General features: G+C 35.8%; 2 protein-coding genes across 2 annotated transcripts; one reads left to right on the top strand and one right to left on the bottom strand.

Annotated features, from left to right (window-relative positions):
* Positions 1-660: 660 nt before the first annotated feature.
* Positions 661-1689, top strand: LOC133322555 (ATP-dependent DNA helicase PIF1-like). The gene is made up of 2 exons (XM_061531542.1): positions 661-1333; positions 1490-1689. Exons 1-2 carry the CDS (start codon positions 661-663, stop codon positions 1687-1689), a joined length of 873 nt encoding a protein of 290 aa, XP_061387526.1.
* Positions 1690-3450: 1761 nt separating this feature from the next.
* LOC133322554 (odorant receptor 22c) lies at positions 3451-22016 on the bottom strand. Its single transcript, XM_061531541.1, has 7 exons — positions 21812-22016; positions 21556-21742; positions 21305-21495; positions 18319-18500; positions 14774-14875; positions 9544-9696; positions 3451-3504 (listed from the first exon to the last, which is right to left on the bottom strand). Exons 1-7 carry the CDS (start codon positions 22014-22016, stop codon positions 3451-3453), a joined length of 1074 nt encoding a protein of 357 aa, XP_061387525.1.
* Positions 22017-22022: the final 6 nt, after the last annotated feature.

The raw sequence follows: 22022 nt of genomic DNA on the forward strand, positions 1-22022 counted from the left end.
CAATTATACTATCAACATGCGGTCCATCAAACCCATTAGAACTGTGGGAAAAATTTAAAAATGAAATGACAGATGACATTTTACACCAAGCGCGTGATGCAACTACAATTTCTGGATTAGAATACTCTCCTGAGATGTACAATCAGTCATTAATATACATTGAGGATATTTGTTTTAGAAATGGTGAATAAAACGTTGAATACATTGGGAATGACATCTCCAAGTCGAGCCGTTACGGATGCTGTTAATGGTGAAATACATCGCGAACAAAATTACGATGCAAATGCATTAAACACATTTGTTGAGCATAACTTACCAAACCTAAATAAAGAGCAGAAACACGTCTTCGACACTATTATGACAACTGAAAATGCAGGAACTGGTGCAATTTATTTTCTGGATGCTCCAGGTGGTACTGGTAAAACTTATCTAATTTCAATAATTTTGGCAAAAATACGGTCTGTTGGTAATATTGCGTTGGCTATAGCCTCATCGGGGATTGCTGCTACCCTATTAGATGGTGGAAGAACGGCACACTCTGCGTTAAAATTGCCATTGAATATGCAACTGACCGAAACACCAACATGTAATATATCAAAAACATCTGGGATGGCAAAGGTACTTCAACAATGCAAGATTATTATGTGGGATGAATGCACAATGGCGCATAAAAAATCTCTAGAGGCATTAGATCGAACATTGCAAGATTTACGTGATAATCAACAACCATTTGGGGGTGCACTTATATTATTGACTGGCGATTTTAGACAAACCTTGCCAGTCCTATCACGATCAACACCAGCAGATGAACTAAATGCGTGTTTAAAGTCATCGCATTTGTGGCGATATGTTAAAAAACTTTCACTAACATTAAATATGCGCATACAATTGCAAAATCATGCATCAGCCCGTTTATTTGCACGTCAATTATTGGATATTGGAAACGGAAAAATTGCTACGGACAATGTAACGGGACTCATCACATTGCCTGCAGATTGTTGTGTGTTGACAGAATCAAAAGAAGCCTTAATTTCAAATGTATATCCCGATATTGAGCGCAATTTTACCAATCACCAATGGCTAAGTGATCGCGCTATATTAGCAGCCAAAAACAAAGATGTTAGCGATATTAATGTTGATATTCAAAATAAAATAAGAGGAGAAATAAAAACATATAAATCCATTGATTGTGTTAACGATCCTGATGAAATAGTTAATTATCCAATTGAATTCTTAAATTCGCTTGACTTACCAGGAACTCCACCTCACATGCTGCAGTTAAAAGTTGGTGTACCAATAATTCTATTACGCAATTTAAATCCACCCCGACTTTGTAATGGAACAAGATTAGCTATAAAAAAATTATTTACTAACATTATAGAAGCAACTATATTAACTGGTAAATACAAAGGTGAAGTCGTATTGATTCCACGAATACCAATAATGCCCGCAGATATGCCGTTTTCATTTAAACGAATACAATTTCCAGTACGTCTGGCATTTGCCATGACCATAAATAAATCACAAGGACAATCACTGAAAGTATGTGGACTGAATCTTCATACTCCATGCTTCTCACATGGACAACTATACGTTGGCTGCTCACGTGTTGGTAACCCATCATCCTTATTTGTATTCGCTCATGAAGGCAAAACCAAAAACGTAGTTTACCAAAAAGCATTGCAGTAGTTTTAATTTGAATAATATAACTAAAACTTAATTTATTATCATAAAATTTTAATTTTTAACATTGAATTAAAAAAAAAATAAACTGTGGGTGTTATTACAATTTTGATTTTTGTATTTTTGATGAAAACATTTGTTTCTATTATAAGGAACTAACAACACAAATCACTTCAAAATACAAAAATTGGCCAGAAACGGTGCAAATCTTTCTGCTTCTGCTTGATTTAGTTCACATTTTATTTTTCTTCGAAATAAAAATCTGCCATGACTTTGCAACGTAACCAGACTTGCAATGGAAATATAATTTGAAGGCAAAACAACGTTTGCCCGGGTCGGCTAGTACTTAATATTTGTTGGGTTTTCTGGTCGCTCCAGAGGACGCAATTATGGTCCGAACATCGTAAAATTTTAAATGAAGAAGGGGATCGGCCCTAAGAATAAGCATGCCTTGTTTCGATAAAGATCGGTCAATATTTAGCGGGTCAAATGGACCCTGACTTTTGTGTGAAAAATTACACAATTTTTGTTCTGGGGCCTATATACTTGCTTCTGAAGGACATATATCGGAGAAGGTAATAGTATATCCAAGAGGAGTTGTTGATTTTCAAATTGATACCAATTATATGGCTGTATGTACTCTGATGTACGTAATTAGGTGAAGGCATAGTATTACTATTACTACATTAGAGGACGGAAATGTCGTGTTGTTGCGATTATGGTCAAGGACGACGCCTATAGTTTTCGGTGAAATTGAGATTTCATTCAGGGGGTGCAATGAACCGAAAATATTAATTTTGTCAGACTTTCTAGTCGCTCTAGAGGCAATTATTGTATTGTGTAGGATAGCTTATGGTCGGCCCCGTCCGACTATACTGCTCCGCTCACTGGTTAATATATGTCCATATATTTAAATAGCATACATGCAAAGTATCACCTAATATTCATAAATTTTGAGGTTCCTAGCCCAGAAGATAAATAAAACATTTTTGGTTCCAACTTTTGGCACCTTCTTCTCCTCCATAATAATTTTAAATAATTTCCCATCGAAATCTGTACTTGACACGAGTCACCTGTTTTTATAGAAATTTTTTAAAATTATTTTTTTTTTCTTAATAATTAACCTCAGTTCGCTAATAAACCTCCTGCTGATAGTAATTAAAAAAACCGAAACCTAAAATGACCCTTATAATCAAACCCCTTTTTTCCGCAAAATCACTTCAGATGGGCTAGCGAGAAAAAAGCCCTTGAAATCACATTTAAGTGTTAGGTACTTAAGGTCACTTTACTTGGGCTTAGTAGCAACGAAAAGAAAAGGGGAACAAACATTCCATTTTTTTTGCACCCACCTCCTGTTGTTCTGGTTGTCAACAAGGCGATGCGACCGTCATTTAGTTCGGCGTTATTATTTATGTTTCCCGTATTATAAGTGAAACATAATTTACCTTCCGTCAACAATGGCTTACAGCAAAGGCAGACTAAGCAAAGGGGAAGACGACAAAGAAGAAGTGAGTTGGCGATGATGATGAAGCACAGCAAAGCAAATAAAATCCCTCTCTGTGGGTGTGTGTGTGGGTGGGTCTTAGCATAGGCCTTGAAAATAAAGTAACTAACCAGGCAGGCTGGCTGGTTGACTGGTAAACAATGACTTTAACCGGTACCACCCATTCAGACCCTCAAACATCGTTCAGTGCAATTTATCAAGAATGTCCATAGCAGCAGGGCTGGCATCTAACCACCATTAGTGTTATGGGGACTCCAGCCATACTATTCAGGGCCTGCGTCATAGTCATCTTCAGCCATATTATCTTCATAGTCAACCTGTGTAAATATATTCCAAGTGTCTATTGACATGCCAACGAACATAAATCTTAACTGAGTTAGCGAAGGAAGGCATCTCTCGTCTGATGTTTACCAGCAGAATGGAATACCATTACCATTATCTTACATTTTTCCATTACACATTTGTCGTGACCACCACCTTCGTTGGGTTTTTTTTTGCATTTCTTCTTCTTCTCGTTATAATCTTTACTATAAGGTGGTGAGGATATTAAATTTGTCATACCGTTTGCAGCACTTTGAAATATTCAGCTTAGACTCTATAAATTGTATATATTTGGGGTCGGAATAAAATTCCATATCGATTTTGTCATGTCCATCTGTCCGGTCCTTTGTTGAAATCACGATGCAGCTCGCAATTTTTAGAGAGAGCTTTAGAATTTTTCACATTCTTTGTTATTATTCGTATGTTTTTAAGTATAGACAACGGGATATATCAATCCTCTTTTGAGGCTAACCCCCATATGAAGCCATCATCAACCTGCAGAATATTAAGTGGGTGATATTCTGCAGTTTGATGGCTCGCTTTCAACCAAAATGGCTTAAATTTAGTGTTTTGACTTCTCATAGTTGAACAATCATGCCAATTTTTAACATTGGTCACTTTTTACGATAGTCCCCATATAAGACCCCCCACCACTATTCGGTATTTTGATGTTTTTTGGTACGTTTTTAGCCTAATCAGATGTAATTTAGTATTTAAGGTTCGCACTGGGTAGAAAATATTCCAACCCAAAATTATCAAAATTGACCCATGTTTCGGCGTAGCTCTCATCTAACCGTACCCCCAAATATTCGGTATTTTGGGGATCTTGGGCACGTTTTTCAACAGATTTTTTTGCTGTGATTTGGTATTATGGGTTCTCAGTGGGTCAAAAATCTTCCCATTGGTCCACTTTTTAGGATAGCCAATATAACGGTACCCTTCAGTATCCGGTATTTTGGAAGTTTTTGACACGTTTATCGATAGAATTGCATGAAATGTGGTACTTGGGATTGGTATTAGGTATAACAACTTCATACCAAATATTATTAATATTACGTTAGTTTCGGGTTAGGCCACCATATAATGCTACCCCCCGATCTGAAGTATTTTGGGGATCTTGAACTAAGTTGGCTGTACTTAGGTATTATGGGTTATCCAGGGGCAGAAAAATACCCTAGCAAAAATGAGCATTATTGGCCCAAGTTTCTGGGTATCCGCCATGTAATTGTACCCCCAATATTCGGTATTTTGAGGATCTTAGGGAAAGTTTTTCAACCGAATTGGCTGCAATTTGATATTAGGAGTAAAAATGTGTAGAACATTTTTGAACCAAAAACCAGTGAGCGGAGCAGTATAGTCGGACGTGGACGACCATATGATACCCTACACAACTTCCGCGAAAATATAAATTTCTGTGGTTCCATATTCTGAGCTTGGGCAATATTTCGCGATATTTGCACCATTACTAAAATTCAGTACAGCCCGTCTAGTTACTTGTCCAGATTCCCTTCACAGTGACTCGAAAAAACACAAAAAAATAAATTTTCGGTCCACTTCATCCCAAAATTATTATCTGATCATCACCGCAAATTATAGGCGTTGTCCTTGATCATAAGTGAAACCTCATAGAACATTTAAAGCGATCAGCTCTATATTTCTGCCCTCTAGTGTGGTAATGGGTTACTAAATAATATTTGCATACGTAAGCACCTGTAAATATTTACGTGTAACTCCCACATCCGAATACATACGACAATAAAATTGGTGTCGATTTAAAGGTCGACCACTCCTCTTGGATATAATATTCACATATCGGTTTCATGTTCTTCAGGAGTAAATATATTCCCTATGGAATACAAATTTTGTCATTTTTCACACAAAAGTCAGGGTCCATTTGACCCGCTAAATATTGACCAATTTTGTCAAAACAGGCATGCTTATTCTTTGGCCCGATCCCCTTCTCCATGCAAAAATTCGCGGTGTTTGGGCCATAATTGCGGCCTCTGGAGCGACCAGAAAAACCGACAAAAATAAATATTAACCAATCTTTTCCAAAAACAATAGGTGTCTTCATTGGCCAGAACCCATCCTACATGCAAAATTTCGTGAAGATTGATCAATAACTGTGGCCTGTATCGTGTTTACATATTATAATGGACAGACGGACGGACGGACACACATGTCTAGATCGACTCAGCTAGTCGAGATATGACGATCGGTATACTTAAAGGTGGGTCTAGGATCAATATTTCGCGGCGTTACAAACTTTTGGGCTGCACAAAGCTATAATACCCTGACAACATAGTTGTGTAGGGTATAATTACCAATATTGGTCTATGTTTCGGGGTAGCCCCCATATAACGATATTCTGCAATATCACGTTTTTTTTTGGGGATCTTGAGCACGTTTATCAACCAAATGGGCTGTAATTTGATATATGAGATTCTCATTGAGCAGGATTTCAGGTAGCCCCCATATAATACTACCTCCCAATATTCGGTATTTTGGGATCTTGGGCACGTTTTTCAACCGAATTGGCTATTGAATTTGAAATTTTGGGTTCTCATGGGCTAAAAAATATCCCTACCAAAAATAATAAGTTTTAGGGTAGCCTCTATATAATGGTACCCATCAATATCAAGGTTTTTTAGGGATCTTGACCACGTTTATCAACCAATTTGGCTAAATTTTGATGTTTGGGATTCTCATTGAGCAGAAAATCTCACTAATAAAAATTATCAATATTGGTCAAAGATTCCGGGTAGCCCTCATATGACGTTACCCCCTAATTTTCGGTATTTTGGGGATCTTTGGCAAGTTTTTCAACCGAACTGGCTGTAATTTGATATTTTGAGTTCTCATTGGGTACAAAATTTTCATACCAAAAATTACCAACATTGGCATATATTTCGGTGTAGCCCCCATATAACGATACCCCCGAATATTCGGTATTTCAGGGATCTTGGGCACATTTTTCAACCAAATTGACTGTAATGTGGTATTTTGGGTTCTCAATGGGTAATAAATCTTCGCACTAAAAATTATAAATATTGGCCCAAGATTCCGGGTAGCCGCCATAAAACGGTACCCCTCATTGTTTGGTATTTTGGGGATATTGAATACGTTTTACCAATATTGGCCTATTTTTCGGGGTACCCCCAATATAAAAGTACCCCCCGATATTTGATATTTTGGGGATCTTGTGTGAGCCAATTGGCTTACTTTGATATTAAGGGTTCTTATTGGGTAGAAAATCTCCCAACCCAAAATGATCAATATCGGCCCAAGATTATATATAAGATTATAAGATTATATATATAAGATTATAATATTCGGCATTTAAGGGATCTTGGGGACGTTTTCTGACTAAATTAGCTAAAATTAAGTAAATAGCTTTCTCATTGAATAGTAAATCTCCATACCAAAAATTATCAATATTGACCCAAGATTCCGGGTAGCCCCCATATAGTGGCACCCCCAATATTCGGTATTTTGGGGATCTTTAGCAGGGTTTTCAAACTAATTGGCTCTAATTATACCCTTCACCACACTGTGGTACAGGGTAGTATGTCTTTGTGCATATGTTTGTAACAGGCAAAAGGAAACGAGATAGACACATGATTCCTTTTGAGAATATGCATAGAATCACTTATTAAGTCGTTTTATGCATCTCCGCCGTTCGTCCATCCGTCCGTCTGTCCATGTTAAATTGTAAACAAAGTACATGACGCATTTCTAATCCGAATTGGATGAAATTTGGCAAAGGTCACTTATTCGGTCCAAGGACGAACCCTATTGAAATTGGGAAAAATCGGTTCAGATTTAGATATAGCTCCCATATATATTTTCGTCCGATTTTAGGTACATAGTGCACCAAGGTCCCTATATACCCTTCGATTTGCACGAAATTTGGCACAGCGTACTGAATTAAGTCTTGAACGATGTGTGTAAAATTTCGTAAAAAATCGGTTCAGATTTAGATATAGCTCCCATATATATTTTCGTCCGATTTTAGGTAAATAGAGCACCAAAGTCCCTATATATCATTCGATTTGCACGAAATTTGGCATAGTGTACTGAATTAAGTCTAGAACGATATGTGTTAAATTTCGTGGAAATCGGTTCAGATTTTTATGTAAATAGTGGACCACAGTATTATATAACCTTGATTTGCACGAAATTTGGCATAGCGCACTGAATTGTGCCTAGAACGATGTGTGTTAAGTTTCTTGAAAATTGGTTTAGGTTTAGATATGGCTCCCATATATATCTTCGTCCGATTTTATATAAATGGTGCACCAAAGTCCCTATATATCTTCGGATTTGCACGATATTTGTCGTAGCGTATTAAATTGAGTCGAGAATGATGTGTGGTAAGTTTTAGATCGGTTCAGATTTCTATGTAGATCCCACATATTTATATATATATTCCTCCGATTTGATGCAGCAAATGTTGAATATAGGTCCATATTTCGACATAGCCTCCATATTAGGCCTGGCGCCCCATTGTCAGAATTTTTAAAGGTTTATGCATTTTTTTCCAATTGTAGTGAAATTTAGGATATCGGAATTTTAAGGAAAAAAATTTCTATATATAGGTCCATGTTTGGCTGTAATTTGGATTAAATGCTTCTTGAAGCCTGATTTACACATATATAAAGAATGTTGAATATAGGTCGACATAGCTCCTATGTAAAATCTGGCGCTCCATTAGCAGACTTTTTTAAAGTTTTAGCCAATTTTTTCCAATTGTAACGGCTGGAATTCAGTATATCGGAATATGAGAGGCTAAAACACATTTTTCGGAAAATTGTGTGTATATAAGTCCATGTGTGGCTGCCTTGCCACCCTTAGTCTCGAACTCTACAAGGTCAGACCTCAATTAACCCCCACAAATGTTGACGACCCAAGTTAATCCCCTGGACCTCGCTTTTGCCTCATGTCCTGGAGAGGCAATCGAATCTTCTCCTCAACTTATTAGAGGAAACCGGCTCCTTCCGCCTTAGTCAGGAGAGCATCCCGAATAAACTCTGGGAAACTAAACCTTGTCAGACGAGGAAGACATCATGGAAACTGCAGTGATTAGCACACTACGGTGACACAAAAGGTAGCGATCCTGATGTCTCCTCCGAAGCAAGGTGAGTCCTCTCAGATGATGAGTAGGGGTGTAAACCCTAGCGAGGTTGAGAATCCGAACTCAATCTCCATGGCTTGTAGTGACGTCGGGAGACTTCTTAGGCAGTTGACTGTCGAAGCGAAGACTGGTATTGATGAGACTCCCGTCGTTAAGATGGTTGAATCATCAGTACCAGTACCTGTAAGGCAAGTCAACACCAAGAAGATTTACCGGAGAGCGGATAACTACTGCAACCGATTCATCGGACGGGATAGTGACTCCATCACGGAATAAGAGTTCATTTTGATCAAGAAGAACCCCAAATTCATCCGGAAGTTCTCCAGGAACTATCCGAATGATATTGCGAGCCACTTCTTGATTGAAAGGATTTCTAGACCCAATGTTCTCATCCATGTGGTTATAATTTGGCATATCGTATTCCTGCTGAATGAAAACTTCTTTCCATGGGCCAGAATCTTTAGCCCCAATAAAAAGATCCAGGCCCATTTTCTATATTATAATGTTTTTAAGCCGATTTTTTTTTTCATCGAAGTGGTTAGAATTTTTCATATCGGATTCCTGCTGAATAAATATTTCCACAACTTATTTAATATAGGCTAATTTTTTTAAAATAGACCCATTGGTCAGGGGTCCATTTCAATTTTTGTTATGATGAAGTTCCCAAAATTAATATCGTAACCTGAGTGTCTATAATTTGGAACATTATTTATTTCAGAGCATGACCAACCTATTACCACATAATGCAATAAAATAGACCCCATATAAATATCCCGACGAATTTAAGAAATTTTCACATGGTGGAGGGCATAAAAAGTTCGTCCCGGCCGAACATATTGTTTTTACTTCTTTTCCCTTGATAGTATTTTTATTTTTTCTTCTGCTTTTTTATATTACTTACCGAACTGAAGGCCGGCAGTGATGGCGTAAAAAATGGCACAGAAATTGTTATTGCCTTCTGAGATCGGTGCAATATCATTAAAATGATTTTTCTAGTTTTAACATCGCACTTGTACCACTCCACATTATATAATGCATCGGCCACAGCGGCGCTCTGCAGCCCAGCGAGGTAACGTCACAGCCGAGTAAATGTATCCCAAAACGATAAGTAGATATGTGTGTAAATGACAGGCAGGTCCATATATGTAGAAGATGAGCAACAAACATGATTATGTGGGAGTAGAAAGAAAAGAAAAAAAAAGAGAACAAATTGCAGATTACTAAAGTATGTCAAATAGATATGTGTATGTAAGAATGTGTAGAAAGATAAGTTTTTTTATTCTATGGGGTATTTAATTTAATATTTCTTTAATGTGGCGGGGTAGTTGTATTGCAATGAAACAACAATAATCACTTAGCTGAATACTACCGTAAGTGATTATTGTTATTAGTTTGACCATGAAAAGGGGAATTTTAATTGTGTTTATATTTATGTACACAGAATGTTAAAGTTTGGGAATATTCGTATTGGGTATCATATGATCGGAAAATCCAACTATACTGCTTCGATTTCATGGCGTAGTTTTTTTATTTTTTGAGAAATATTTTTTCATGGACTGTGACAGCCGTCTTAATATAGCAGCAAAGGTGCTATCTAATGTAACACGAAAAATCAACGTCGACGTTGCCGCTCAGCTTAGCCTCTTGCTTGACGAAAGCACTATTTGTCCCGATAATAATATAGAAGCACAATGACAAAGAATTGTCCAATCCCAACAAAACTGCAGCAAAAGCAACACTTGGGTTTCAAAAACTACCATCAAGAAACCCGCGGTACGATCGGTAGTGTCGTAATGCTACTGATATGAAAAACGCAGCGCATAGGGAAATTTTACCAACGAGTAATGCATCAAATCCAAGGCTTTGGTGCAGGCACATCCTCCTGTAGAGATGAAAATGGAAACCTGGTGACAGATACAGACAGCGTGTTGAGGATCTGGAAGGAGAATTTTGCAAAGCTTCTGGCAACAAGTAGTGGCGGTGAAGAAAATGAACCACAACCAATAAGAGAGGATTGTATAGAGTGTATATCACCTAGCAATTAAAGTAACAATTAATCGGCTAAAGAACAATAAAGCAGCAGGTGTCGATAGGTTACAAGTCGAACTATTCAAGACCGGTGGTCAAATGCTGTTCGGGAGCATGTACCAACTGATTAGTACACTTTGGCTAGAGGAATGCATGCCCAATGATTGGAACCTGAGCATTCTGTGTCCGTGCACAAAAAAGGAGATAAGACAATATGTGCCAACTATAGAGGAATAAGTCTCCTTTCCATCGCATATAAAGTGCTATCCAGCGTGCTTTGAGAACGACTGAAGCCAATGGTCAATGACAGTATTGGATCATACCAATGCGGCGTTAGGCCTGGCAAATCTTCCAATTGACCAGATTTTCACTCTGCGTTAAATCCTGGAAAAGACCCACGAAAAAACATCGACACATTCCACCTGTTCGTCGACTATGGGCATGGGTACTTGCGCAAGCAGATGAGGCTGCTCTTGGAGTGTTTGAGAGGAAATTTCTTCGGAAGATCTATTGACCGATCTGATTCTTAGATACATAATTATATATTACCGATAAGTGAATTATAAAAAAACAGTGAGTGGAGTAGTATAGTCGGACGGGCCGACCATACCATACCCTACACAACTATCACGGAACTCAAATTTTCTGCGGATGTTTATTCCGAGCCTGGGCAATATTTCGTGACAGCACCTCTTCCTCACACTGACATATTTTCCGAATATTACGAGTATTCAGTACAGCTATTGTCCAGATTCCCTTCACCGTGGGTTGTGTTGTGATGTTCGACTTTCATTTGTGGTCTACAGATCGACTCGAAAAGTTTTCGGTCCACTTCATTCCAAAATTATTATCTGATCATCACCGAAAATTATAGGCGTAGTCCTTGACCATACCTGGAACCTCATGGAACATTTCAAAGCGATCAGCGCTATAGTTTCGCTCTCTAGAGTGATAATGGGTTACAATATAATATACGAATACGGAGATACCTGCAAATATTTAGGTGTAACTCCCACATCCGAGCACATACAACAATATAATTGGTCTTAATTTAAAGATCAACCACTCCTCTTGGATATAATATCAACTTCTCGGGTCTATGTCCTTCAGGAGTCAGGGTCCATTTGATCCGCTAAATACTGACCGATCGTTATCAAAACAGGCAGGCTTATTCTTAGGCCCGATCCCCTTCTCCATGTAAAATTTCACGATGTTCGGGCCATAACTTTAGTATTTGGACCATTTCATCCCCTAAATATTAACCGATCTTTATCAAAAACAATAGGGGTCTTCATTGGCCAGAACCCATCCTACATGGAAAATTTCATGAAGATTGGTCCATAACTGTGCCCTGTATCGTGTTTACAAATTATAATGGACAGACGGACGGACGGACGCTCGACGGCTGCACAAAGCTATAATACCCTGACAACATAGTTGTGTAGGGTATAAAAACACTGAGCAGGTAAGATTCAAATTTTATCATGTTACACATCTTTAATCATTTCATTCTTTAAATATTGTGACAGTCATTCGGATTAGTTGGTCAGATCGCCTTCCCAATGATAAATTTGTTCGGTCCGTCTCATACCAGAAATTATTGGCGGAAAATTAACCAAATTTTCCTAGCCATTGTTATTTTTTAGTAATTGTAAGAATAATCAATGTCAGAATTCGTATACTCTTAAAAATATTTACGTATAACTCCCACATCCGATTACATACATCAGCATAATTGGCAACAATATAAAGTTCAACAACTTCTCTTGGACATACTATTAATTTATCGGGTCTATGTTCTTTAGGGGTTAATATAGAGCGACCAGAAATAAAGTTTTTGATCCATTGCATAGGGGTCTTTTTTGGCAGGATAGGTCATATATACAAAATTTTGTGATGATTGGTCTATAACTGTGACCGGTAGCGGTAGGTAAATAGTTTGAAAAACGTGAATAAAAATAAAAGTCCCGAATATTGCCGTAGCATGGGGGTTATCTTATAAAGTGGTCCAATATTGATAATTTTTAGTAAGAAGATTTTTTTCAGTAAGAACCGAAAATACCAAAGTATAGTTGATTATATTCAAAAATGTACCAAAAAGCCTAAAAATGCCTAATATTTGGGAGTACCGGACTACCCGAAAAATTGACCGCTATGTCCCAAATTTAATATCGTGGGAGTAGTAACAAGTTATGCGGACAGACAGACGAACATGTCTAGATCGACATAGAATTTTGATCAATAATATATAGTTTGGGGGTTTCAGGTGAATATTTCAACGGTATGACAAATTTTAGACTCTATAAAAATATCCTATTTTAATGTTCCGCACTATTTTTGATATTTTGTAGTTTTTTTTAGAATTTAATAGCGTAGTTTTGCTAAAAAATTCTGATGTATTTAAATATTTTAATATATGATACAGCGATACATTTCGAAGGTTTACGCCGCATATTCCCATACAATTTTTATACCCTTCTGTGTATTATGTCTTTGTGCATATGTTTGTAACAGGCAAAAGGAAACGAGATAGACACATGGTTCCTTTTGAGAATATGTATAGAATCACTTTCTAAGTCGATCTAAACATGTCCGTCCGTCTGTAGATATTAAATTGCTAAATTTGGCACAAGTCACTTATTTGGTCTAAGCACGAACTCTATTGAAATTCAAGAAAATCGATTCTAATTTAAATGTAGCTCCCATATATATTTTCGTCCGATTAAAGGTAAATGGGCACCAAAGTTCCTATATATCTTTCGATTTGCACGAAATTTGGCATAGAATACTGAATTAGGTCCAGAATGATGTGTGCTAAATTTCGTGAAAATCGGTTCAGATTTAGATATAGCTCCCGTGTATAGTTTCGCCCGATTTTAGGTAAATAGTCCACCAAAGTTCCTGGAAATCATTTGATTTGCACGAATTTTGGCTTAGCGTACTGAATTAAGTCTATAATGACGTGTGCAAAGTTTCGGTTCAGATTTAGATATAGCTCTCATATATAGTTTTGTCCGATTTTATGTAAATGGTGCACCAAAGTCATTCGATCATTATTCGATTTGCACGAAATTCGGCATAGGATACTGAATTGAGCTGGAATGAAGTGTGCCAAATTTCGAGAAAATCGGGTGAGATTTAGATATAGCTCCTATATTTATTTTCGTCCGATTTAAGGTAAATGGGGCACCAAAGTCTTTCGATTTGCACGAGATTTGGCATAGGGTACTGAATTATGTCCAGAATAATGTGTGCTAAGTTTCGTGAAAATCGGTTCTGATTTAGATATAGCTCCCATATATAGTTTTGTCCGATTTTATGTAAATGGTGCACCAAAGTCCGTATATATCATTCGATTCGCTCGAAATTTGGCGTAGGATACTGAATTGAGTCTAGAATGACGTGAGTCAAGTTTCGAGAAAATCGGGTCAGATTTATATATAGCTCCCATATATATATTTCGTCCGATAAATGGGGTACCAAAATCCCTATATATCCTTCTATTTGCACTGAATTGAGTATAGAATAGTGAGTGGTGAGTTTCGGGAAAATCAATTCAGATTTATCATAGGTTGCAGAATGGCATGAGTATGTTCTTCCATTGGCATGCGTCTGTGCCTCATATTCTAGCCGATTGGAATTGGAAAAAATTCGAAAAATGTGACGAAGAGATTCATGTTTGGACATAGCCTCCATATTAAAGGGTACCGCTCCTTCTGGGTGTTTTGAAAGTTTTAGCCCCGTTTTCCCAAAGATATCCCAATAATTATAGGAGGGGGAAACATATTTTTGCAGAAAATTTTCTATATAGGTTTAAGTTTTTCACAATGTTTAATATATTAGCCGTATTTTCCTGCCGAGTTGGTTCCATATTTGGACATTGCACACATACAAATTTATCGGTTCATTATAGATATTTGTATGATTTTCGTAAAATTTTTCAAGGATCATTCAAGGATCTTAGGCTATATGTTTTCACATAGCTTCTATATAAAAATACCGCTCATTGTTTGTAAAGGGTTTAGCCGCATTTTCATGTTACATAATTAGTATGTAATAAATCTATTTTTAATAGCTATTAAAAAAAAAACCCAAATACTTACACTATCACTGACAAAAGTACCGCCAACACAGTACACAAATAACTGGGCCAAAGCAGCAATATTGTACGATATATAGATAAACAGTCCCACCGAATTGGTATTCTGCAAAATAGGATAAAAATAAAAAAGAAACAAGAAAAAAAAACACAAACAACATGAGAATGGAATTTGTGTTGGATAGTGATGGTAATTGTGTCCTTACTATTGTCCATTGTTTATTGTGCTAGTGCCAGTGCTACTGACCATGGTCATTACGAACAAATTAAAAATGGCTAAACAATGCATAATAAATTCATTGGATAATGTTAAATATGCAAGGACATTGGTGGCATGAAAACTGTTTTATTTTCATTGTTAATTTTGTATTATCCCACAATCCTTTACCTTAAAAATGAGTTGGAAAGAGGAAAACAACAACAGATCAGAAGTAAATGGACACTATATTATGGGTATTGTGCTCTGTGGCAATGGTAACATGAACATGAAATAAATTTTACAAATAATATTGTATATTCGAAATCTTATGTTCTCCGACCGGGCCTAATAACTATTTTACACCCTACAAACATTACATTGAAAATCCTCATATCGTATCAGGGCATTATATGGAGACTATGTATGCTATGAAAATATAATATTGCAAATTTTGAAAATATTTCAAAAATGAAAATATAATATTTCAGATACTCAGATTGCTAAACTGAGGCAGGATGTTCAATATACCCATTTTTAAACGGGATATTTGTATGGAGGCTGCTTTAAAACATTAATTAATTAATTCTGGAAAAATGTAGCCACTTCGGTGAGGAAATTCGTTTAAAAAAATTAATACCGAAAATGGGATCTGAACATGGACCTATACAGATAAACGCCTGCTAAAAGCTTTTTATATAAATTTCAAATTTTTTTAAGAGTCATCAATAGGCGAGGATTTTTTTAAAGAATAGTTTTTTTAATAGTCGCCAAGAAGCGTGGATTTTTTAAAGAATATTTTTTCAAGGCTCCCACAAGAGGCGTGGATTTTTTAAAGAATATTTTTTCAAGGCTCCCACAAGAGGCGTGGATTTTTTAAGAATAGTTATTCAAGGGCCATACAAGAGGAGTGGATTTTTTAATAATATTTTTTCAAGGGCTATACAAGGCGTAGATTTTTTTAAGAATATTTTTTCAAGGGCTATACAAGGCGTAGATTTTTTTAAGAATATTTGTTGAAGGCTTAGCAAAGGCGTAGATTTTTTAAGAATATTTGTTCAAGGGCTATACAAGGCGTAGATTTTTTTAAGAATATTTTTTCAAGGGCTATACAAGGCTTAGATTTTTTAAGAATATTTTTTCAAGGGCTATACAAGGCGTAGATTTTTTAAGAATATTTTTTCAAAGGCTATACAAGGCGTAGATTTTTTTAAGAATATTTTTTTCAAGGGCTATACAAGGCGTAGATTTTTTAAGAATATTTTTTCAAAGTCTATACAAGGCGTAGATTTTTTTAAGAATATTTTTTTCAAGGGCTATACAAGGCATAGATTTTTTTAAGAATATTTTTTCAAGGGCTATACTAGGCGTGGAATATTTCAAGAATATTTTTTCAAGGGCTATACAAGGCGTAGATTTTTTTTAAGAATATTTTTTCAAGGGCTATACAAGGCGTAGATTTTTTTAAGAATATTTTTTTCAATGGCTATACATGGCGTAGATTTTTTTAAGAATATTTTTTCAAGGGCTATACAAGGCGTAGATGTTTTAAGAATATTTTTTCAAGGGCTATACAAGGCGTAGATTTTTTTTAAGAATATTTTTTCAAGGGCTATACAAGGCGTAGATTTTTTTAAGAATATTTTTTTCAATGGCTATACATGGCGTAGATTTTTTTAAGAATATTTTTTCAAGGGCTATACAAGGCGTAGATGTTTTAAGAATATTTTTTCAAGGGCTATACAAGGCGTAGAAGTTTTAAGAATATTTTTTCAAGGGCTATACAAGGCGTAGATGTTTTAAGAATATTTTTTCAAGGGCTATACAAGGCGTAGATGTTTTAAGAATATTTTTTCAAGGGCTATACAAGGCGTAGATGTTTTAAGAATATTTTTTCAAGGGCTATACAAGGCGTAGATGTTTTAAGAATATTTTTTCAAGGGCTATACAAGGCGTGGACTACCTACTAACACAGAATGTAATAACATAAATCCCCATATAAAGCTTCCGACCGATTTAAGGCATTTTTAAAGTAGACACAAGGTTGAGGGTATCAAAATTCCGGTCCGCAAGAATTTAACTGCGATTTTATGAAGTTATCTTTCGAGATGAGCTACACGATTGATGTTCGATCAATTTTATTTCTTTGCTAATTAAAATTGAAATTATTGAAATTCCATTTTATGCCTTGAAATCCTTTTTTAAAATCTCCATTATAATCTCGCATCGACGAAAATCCTTTCCAGATACCTTTATTACTGCAACAAGTTGGTATTTTGTTGTTGTTGCTTTTTACGCAAAAACTTTTCAGCTTTTAATGCAATTTAATGTTAGTTTTATTGCAAATTTCCTTTCCATCTTTTGTGAAATTATAGCTTATTTTTATCGCAGTTTTCAAAGCGTCTTAATAGCCCAACGGCATGTTTAGCGCAACAGCAGCCGAAACAATCATTAAGAAGAAGAAAAAAGTGTGTGTTGTTGGGAATAGAGCGCTTAAGTAGTCCTCGACTTGGTCAATACCAAAAGAAATGGGATTAAAAAGTTAAAGTAATTTAAGTTGCGTGTTTTCATCATTCATCGTTTAAGTTTCAGCGGCGAGGAAGGAGTTGTAGAAGGGAGCTGTGGTGATGTTGACGATGAACGGAAACTTGCTGAACGAAAATGCCATAATAAAAACATAAAAAACTAGATCATGAAAAAAACGAGTAAAGCAAGGGAAAATAATTAGGGCAATCATCAAAGACGTTCCGCCCGTACCCTCCCGCTTTCGAAGCTAACTTTTGCACAAAGTGCAACGAAGAACATCAAGACAAACACCAGAATTGAATAAAAAGTGCGAAAAGAAAAACACTTTATGGCTACATAAATAATGGTATGATGCTCCTTCCTCTCTGTGTGTGTGGGTGTCTATGTGGGCAAGAGTTTATCTTGAAGGAACCTTGCATTGGGCGGTTAGTTGGAATAATAAACTATAGGATTACACTCGAAGAAAAATTTGAGTTTAGAAACAATAAACTTGTGGCTTAAGAAGCACATAAGGCCGAACTTCAATGTCATTAAGCCCAAGGAATTGAAATGAAAAAAAAAATATGAGGCAGCCTGACCCAATGATGATAAGGACAGGCAGGATTTCCCAGGCCAGGAGGAAAAAATATGATTTTGAAAAAAATCCATTTTTTCAATTTATTATTCAATACGACCATGAATAACCTTCAAGTGCCCATCATTGCGGCAGCAGTTCTTCACTACGGTTTCAATAATAAATTTTGATTTTTTTTGTTATGCGCTTCATTTACCTCAGTCTATTGTTCGAAGCCATTTTTGTTGTTGTTGTTATTGTTGCCTTAACTTACCAACATTAAATCCAAAATACTCGAACACACAACGATGGCTGCCGACATAAAATGTAACATTATGATAACGGTAAAACTTGCTGTAAAATCCGCACTCAAATCGATAATCGTATTATGACGTTCGACGATGGCATTCAATTTTTGGCGGATTCGGTGATTTTGTTCTTCGGTTGCATGTTCACCTAAAGAACAAAAACAAAAAAAAAGAAGCAAAAAAGAAACGAATGAATGGAAATAAAGTGAAGGGGGAATTGCAACTATTAGAAATTGGGTTACCGATGCTCCATATAAAAATTTATTGATTTCGAAACGTGCAAATGGATAGAAGTAATTTTTAATGGACCACGAAGTATTTTAAAGAGAACTACTTTAGGGATTTTTTAAAGAATATTTTTTCAGGGACTCATACAAGGCGTGGATTTTTAAAGAATATTTTTTAGGGACTCATAAAAGGCGTCAAATTTTTAAAGAATATTTTTTAAGGACTACCACAAGGCGTGGATTTTTAGAAATTATTTTTTCAAAGACTCCCATTTTTAAAGAATATTTTTTAAGGACTACCACAAGGCGTGGATTTTTTTAAGAATATTTTTTAGGGACTCATACAAGGCGTGGATTTTTTAAAGAATGTTTTCAAGGGTCAAAACAAGGCGTGGATTTTTTAAGAATATTTTTTTAGGGACTCATTCAAAGACCTAAACAAGGCGTGGATTTTTTTAAGATTATTTTTCTAGGGACTCATTCAAGGACCTAAACAAGGCGTGGATTTTTTAAGAATATTTTTTTAGGGACTCATTCAAGGACCTAACTAAGGCGTGGATTTTTTTTTAAGAATATTTTTTAGGGATTCATTCAAGGACCTAACTAAGGCGTGGATTTTTTTTTAAGAATATTTTTTAGGGATTCATTCAAGGACCTAACTAAGGCGTGGATTTTTTAGGGACTCATTCAAGGACCTAACTAAGGCGTGGATTTTTTTAAGAATATTTTTTAGGGACTCATTCAAGGACCTAACTAAGGCGTGGATTTTTTTAAGAATATTTTTTAGGGACTCATTCAAGGACCTAACTAAGGCGTGGATTTTTTTAAGAATATTTTTTAGGGATTCATTCAAGGACCTAAACAAGGCGTGGACTTTTTTAAGAATATTTTTTAAGGGTCAGAACAATGCGTGGATTTTTTAAAGACTATTTTTAAGGGTCAGAACAATGCGTGGATTTTCTAAAGGCAATTTTTTTCAGGGTCAGAACAATGCGTGGATTTTTTAAGGGCCAGAAGCGTGGATTTTTTGAAGAACATTTTTAAGGGTCAGAACAAGGCGTGGAGTTTTTAAATGATATTTTTTAAGGGTCAGAACAAGGCGTGTATTTTGTAAACAATATTTTTAATTGTCAGAACAAGGCGTGTATTTTGTAAACAATATTTTTAGGGGTCAGAACGAGGCGTGGGTTTCTACAGGCATATTTTCTTATACCCTTCACCACACTGTGGTACGAAGTAATGTATCTTTGTGCATATGTTTGTAACACGCAAAAGGAAACGAGATAGATACATGGTTCCTTTTGAGAATGTGCATAGAATCACTTTTTAAGTCAATTTGTGCATGTCCGCCCCCCTTCTGTCCATGTTAAATTGTAAACAAAGTACAGGTCGCATTAATGATTGGATGAAATTTGGCGTAGCTTATGCCCACGGACGAACTCTATTGAAATTTGGAAAAAAAGGTTCAGATTTAGATATAGCACCCATATATATTTTCGTCCGATTTTATGTAAATGGTCCACCAAAGTCCCTATATATCTTTTGATTTGCACGAAATTTCGCACAGCGTAATGTATGAGGCCTAGAATGATGTGTGTTAAGTTTCATGAAAATCAGATCAGACTTAGATATAGCTTTCATATATATTTTCGTCCGATTTTATGTAAATGGTCCACCAAAGTCCCTATATATCTTTCGATTTGCACGAAATTTGGCGTAGGGTACTGAATTAGGTCTAGAATGATGTGTGTTAAGTTTCATGAAAATCGGTTCAGATTTAGATATAGCTTTCATATATATTTTCGTCCGATTTAAGGTAAATAGTCCACCAAAGTCCCTATATATCTTTCGATTTTCACGAAATTTGGCATAGGGTAATATATTAAGTGCAGAACGATGTGTGTTAAGTTTCATGAAAATCGGTTCAGATTTAGATATAGCTCCCATACATATTTTCGTCCGATTTAAGGTAAATGGTATACGAAAGTCAATATATATATATTTCGATTTGCACGAAATTTGGCATATGGTAATATATTAGGTGCAGAAAGATGTGTGTTAAGTTTCATCAAAATCGGTTCAGATTTAGATTTAACTCTCATATATATTTTCGTACGATTTAAGTTAAATGGTGTACAAAAGTCCCCAAATATCTTTCGATTTGCACGAAATTTGGCGTAGGGTACTGAATTAGGGCTATAATAAGGTGTGCTAAGTTTTGTGAAAATCGGTTCAGCTTTAGATATAGCTCCCATATATAGTTTCGTCCGATTTAAGGTAAATAGTGTACCAAAGTCCCTTAATATTTTTCGGAATTTGACACAGTGTAATGAATTAGGTCTGAAATGATGTGTGGTAAGTTTCCTGAAATCGGTTCAGATTTAGATATAGCTTCTGTATCTGACCTAATGAAATATTTTGAAAGACATGTTTATGGATCCAATTTAATTTTACTGATCCTTTTAAAATGCTTAATCTGTTGAATATACCTAAAGTAGTGAAGGGTATTATATAGTCGGCCCGTCCGACTTTACTACTTTCCTTGATGGTTTAAATAAGATTTGTATGGGTCAGAACAAGGCGTGGAATTTTTAAAGAATATTTTTTAAGGACTACCGCAAGACGTGGATTTTTTAAAGAATATTTTTAAAAGCAGGATTTCTAAAAAATATTTTAAGTTTTATCATAATTTCTTAAAAATAGAATATTTGTTGTGAATACTCACATTCCTTCAACTCCTCAAATGTACTGTGCACATCACGTTGTATTATTTTAAATATCGAACAAATAAACACGGTTGTACAAACATAATAACCATCAACGATGCTGAATGAAAATACTGTCATCAGACCGGAAAAGGTTAGGATGAGAAACGTAAAAGGAAAATATGGAAATGTGGCAGCAGCTTCTGGTAGCCTAGAAGAAATGTTTTAGTTTACATTTAAAAAGAAATTCAAATTTAAATATTTGACTCACAATGCCTTAAATGGCAACTCCAATGTACGATTTCCCGCCTGAAAATGATAAATCAAATCCGTGATGATCGCTCGCAAATTATAGAAAATATTTGTCGATGTGCCACCCGAAACAATGATGAGTGTACAAATGTTACCAAACGAAGAAAATCTCTGAACTATTTTCATTTTCTTGGCATCGTGTTGTTCTGCAGATGCGGATATGTGAATGTCATAGATATTAGGAAATTATTTAATCTTCATATGTCCCTACTTACCATTCATAATTAATGTTCGTACACGTTCCATAATGTCATTAAATCGTCGACGATTCATGAAAATAATGGATGCCTTAAAGAAGGATATAATTTTCGTCACAGCAGGACAAAATGCATCCAAGGCATCAACTAAATCATTTAAGTGTGCAAAACCATAGGCCACCTCACCGACACCGCCAAATAGAGTTACAAAAGTGCTAAACATTACAAA

Source organism: Musca vetustissima, unplaced genomic scaffold (assembly GCF_032173495.1).
Source record: "Musca vetustissima isolate MV318-11 ecotype Yass unplaced genomic scaffold, APGP_CSIRO_Mvet_v1 utg77177, whole genome shotgun sequence".
NCBI classification, from domain to species: Eukaryota; Metazoa; Arthropoda; class Insecta; order Diptera; family Muscidae; genus Musca; species Musca vetustissima.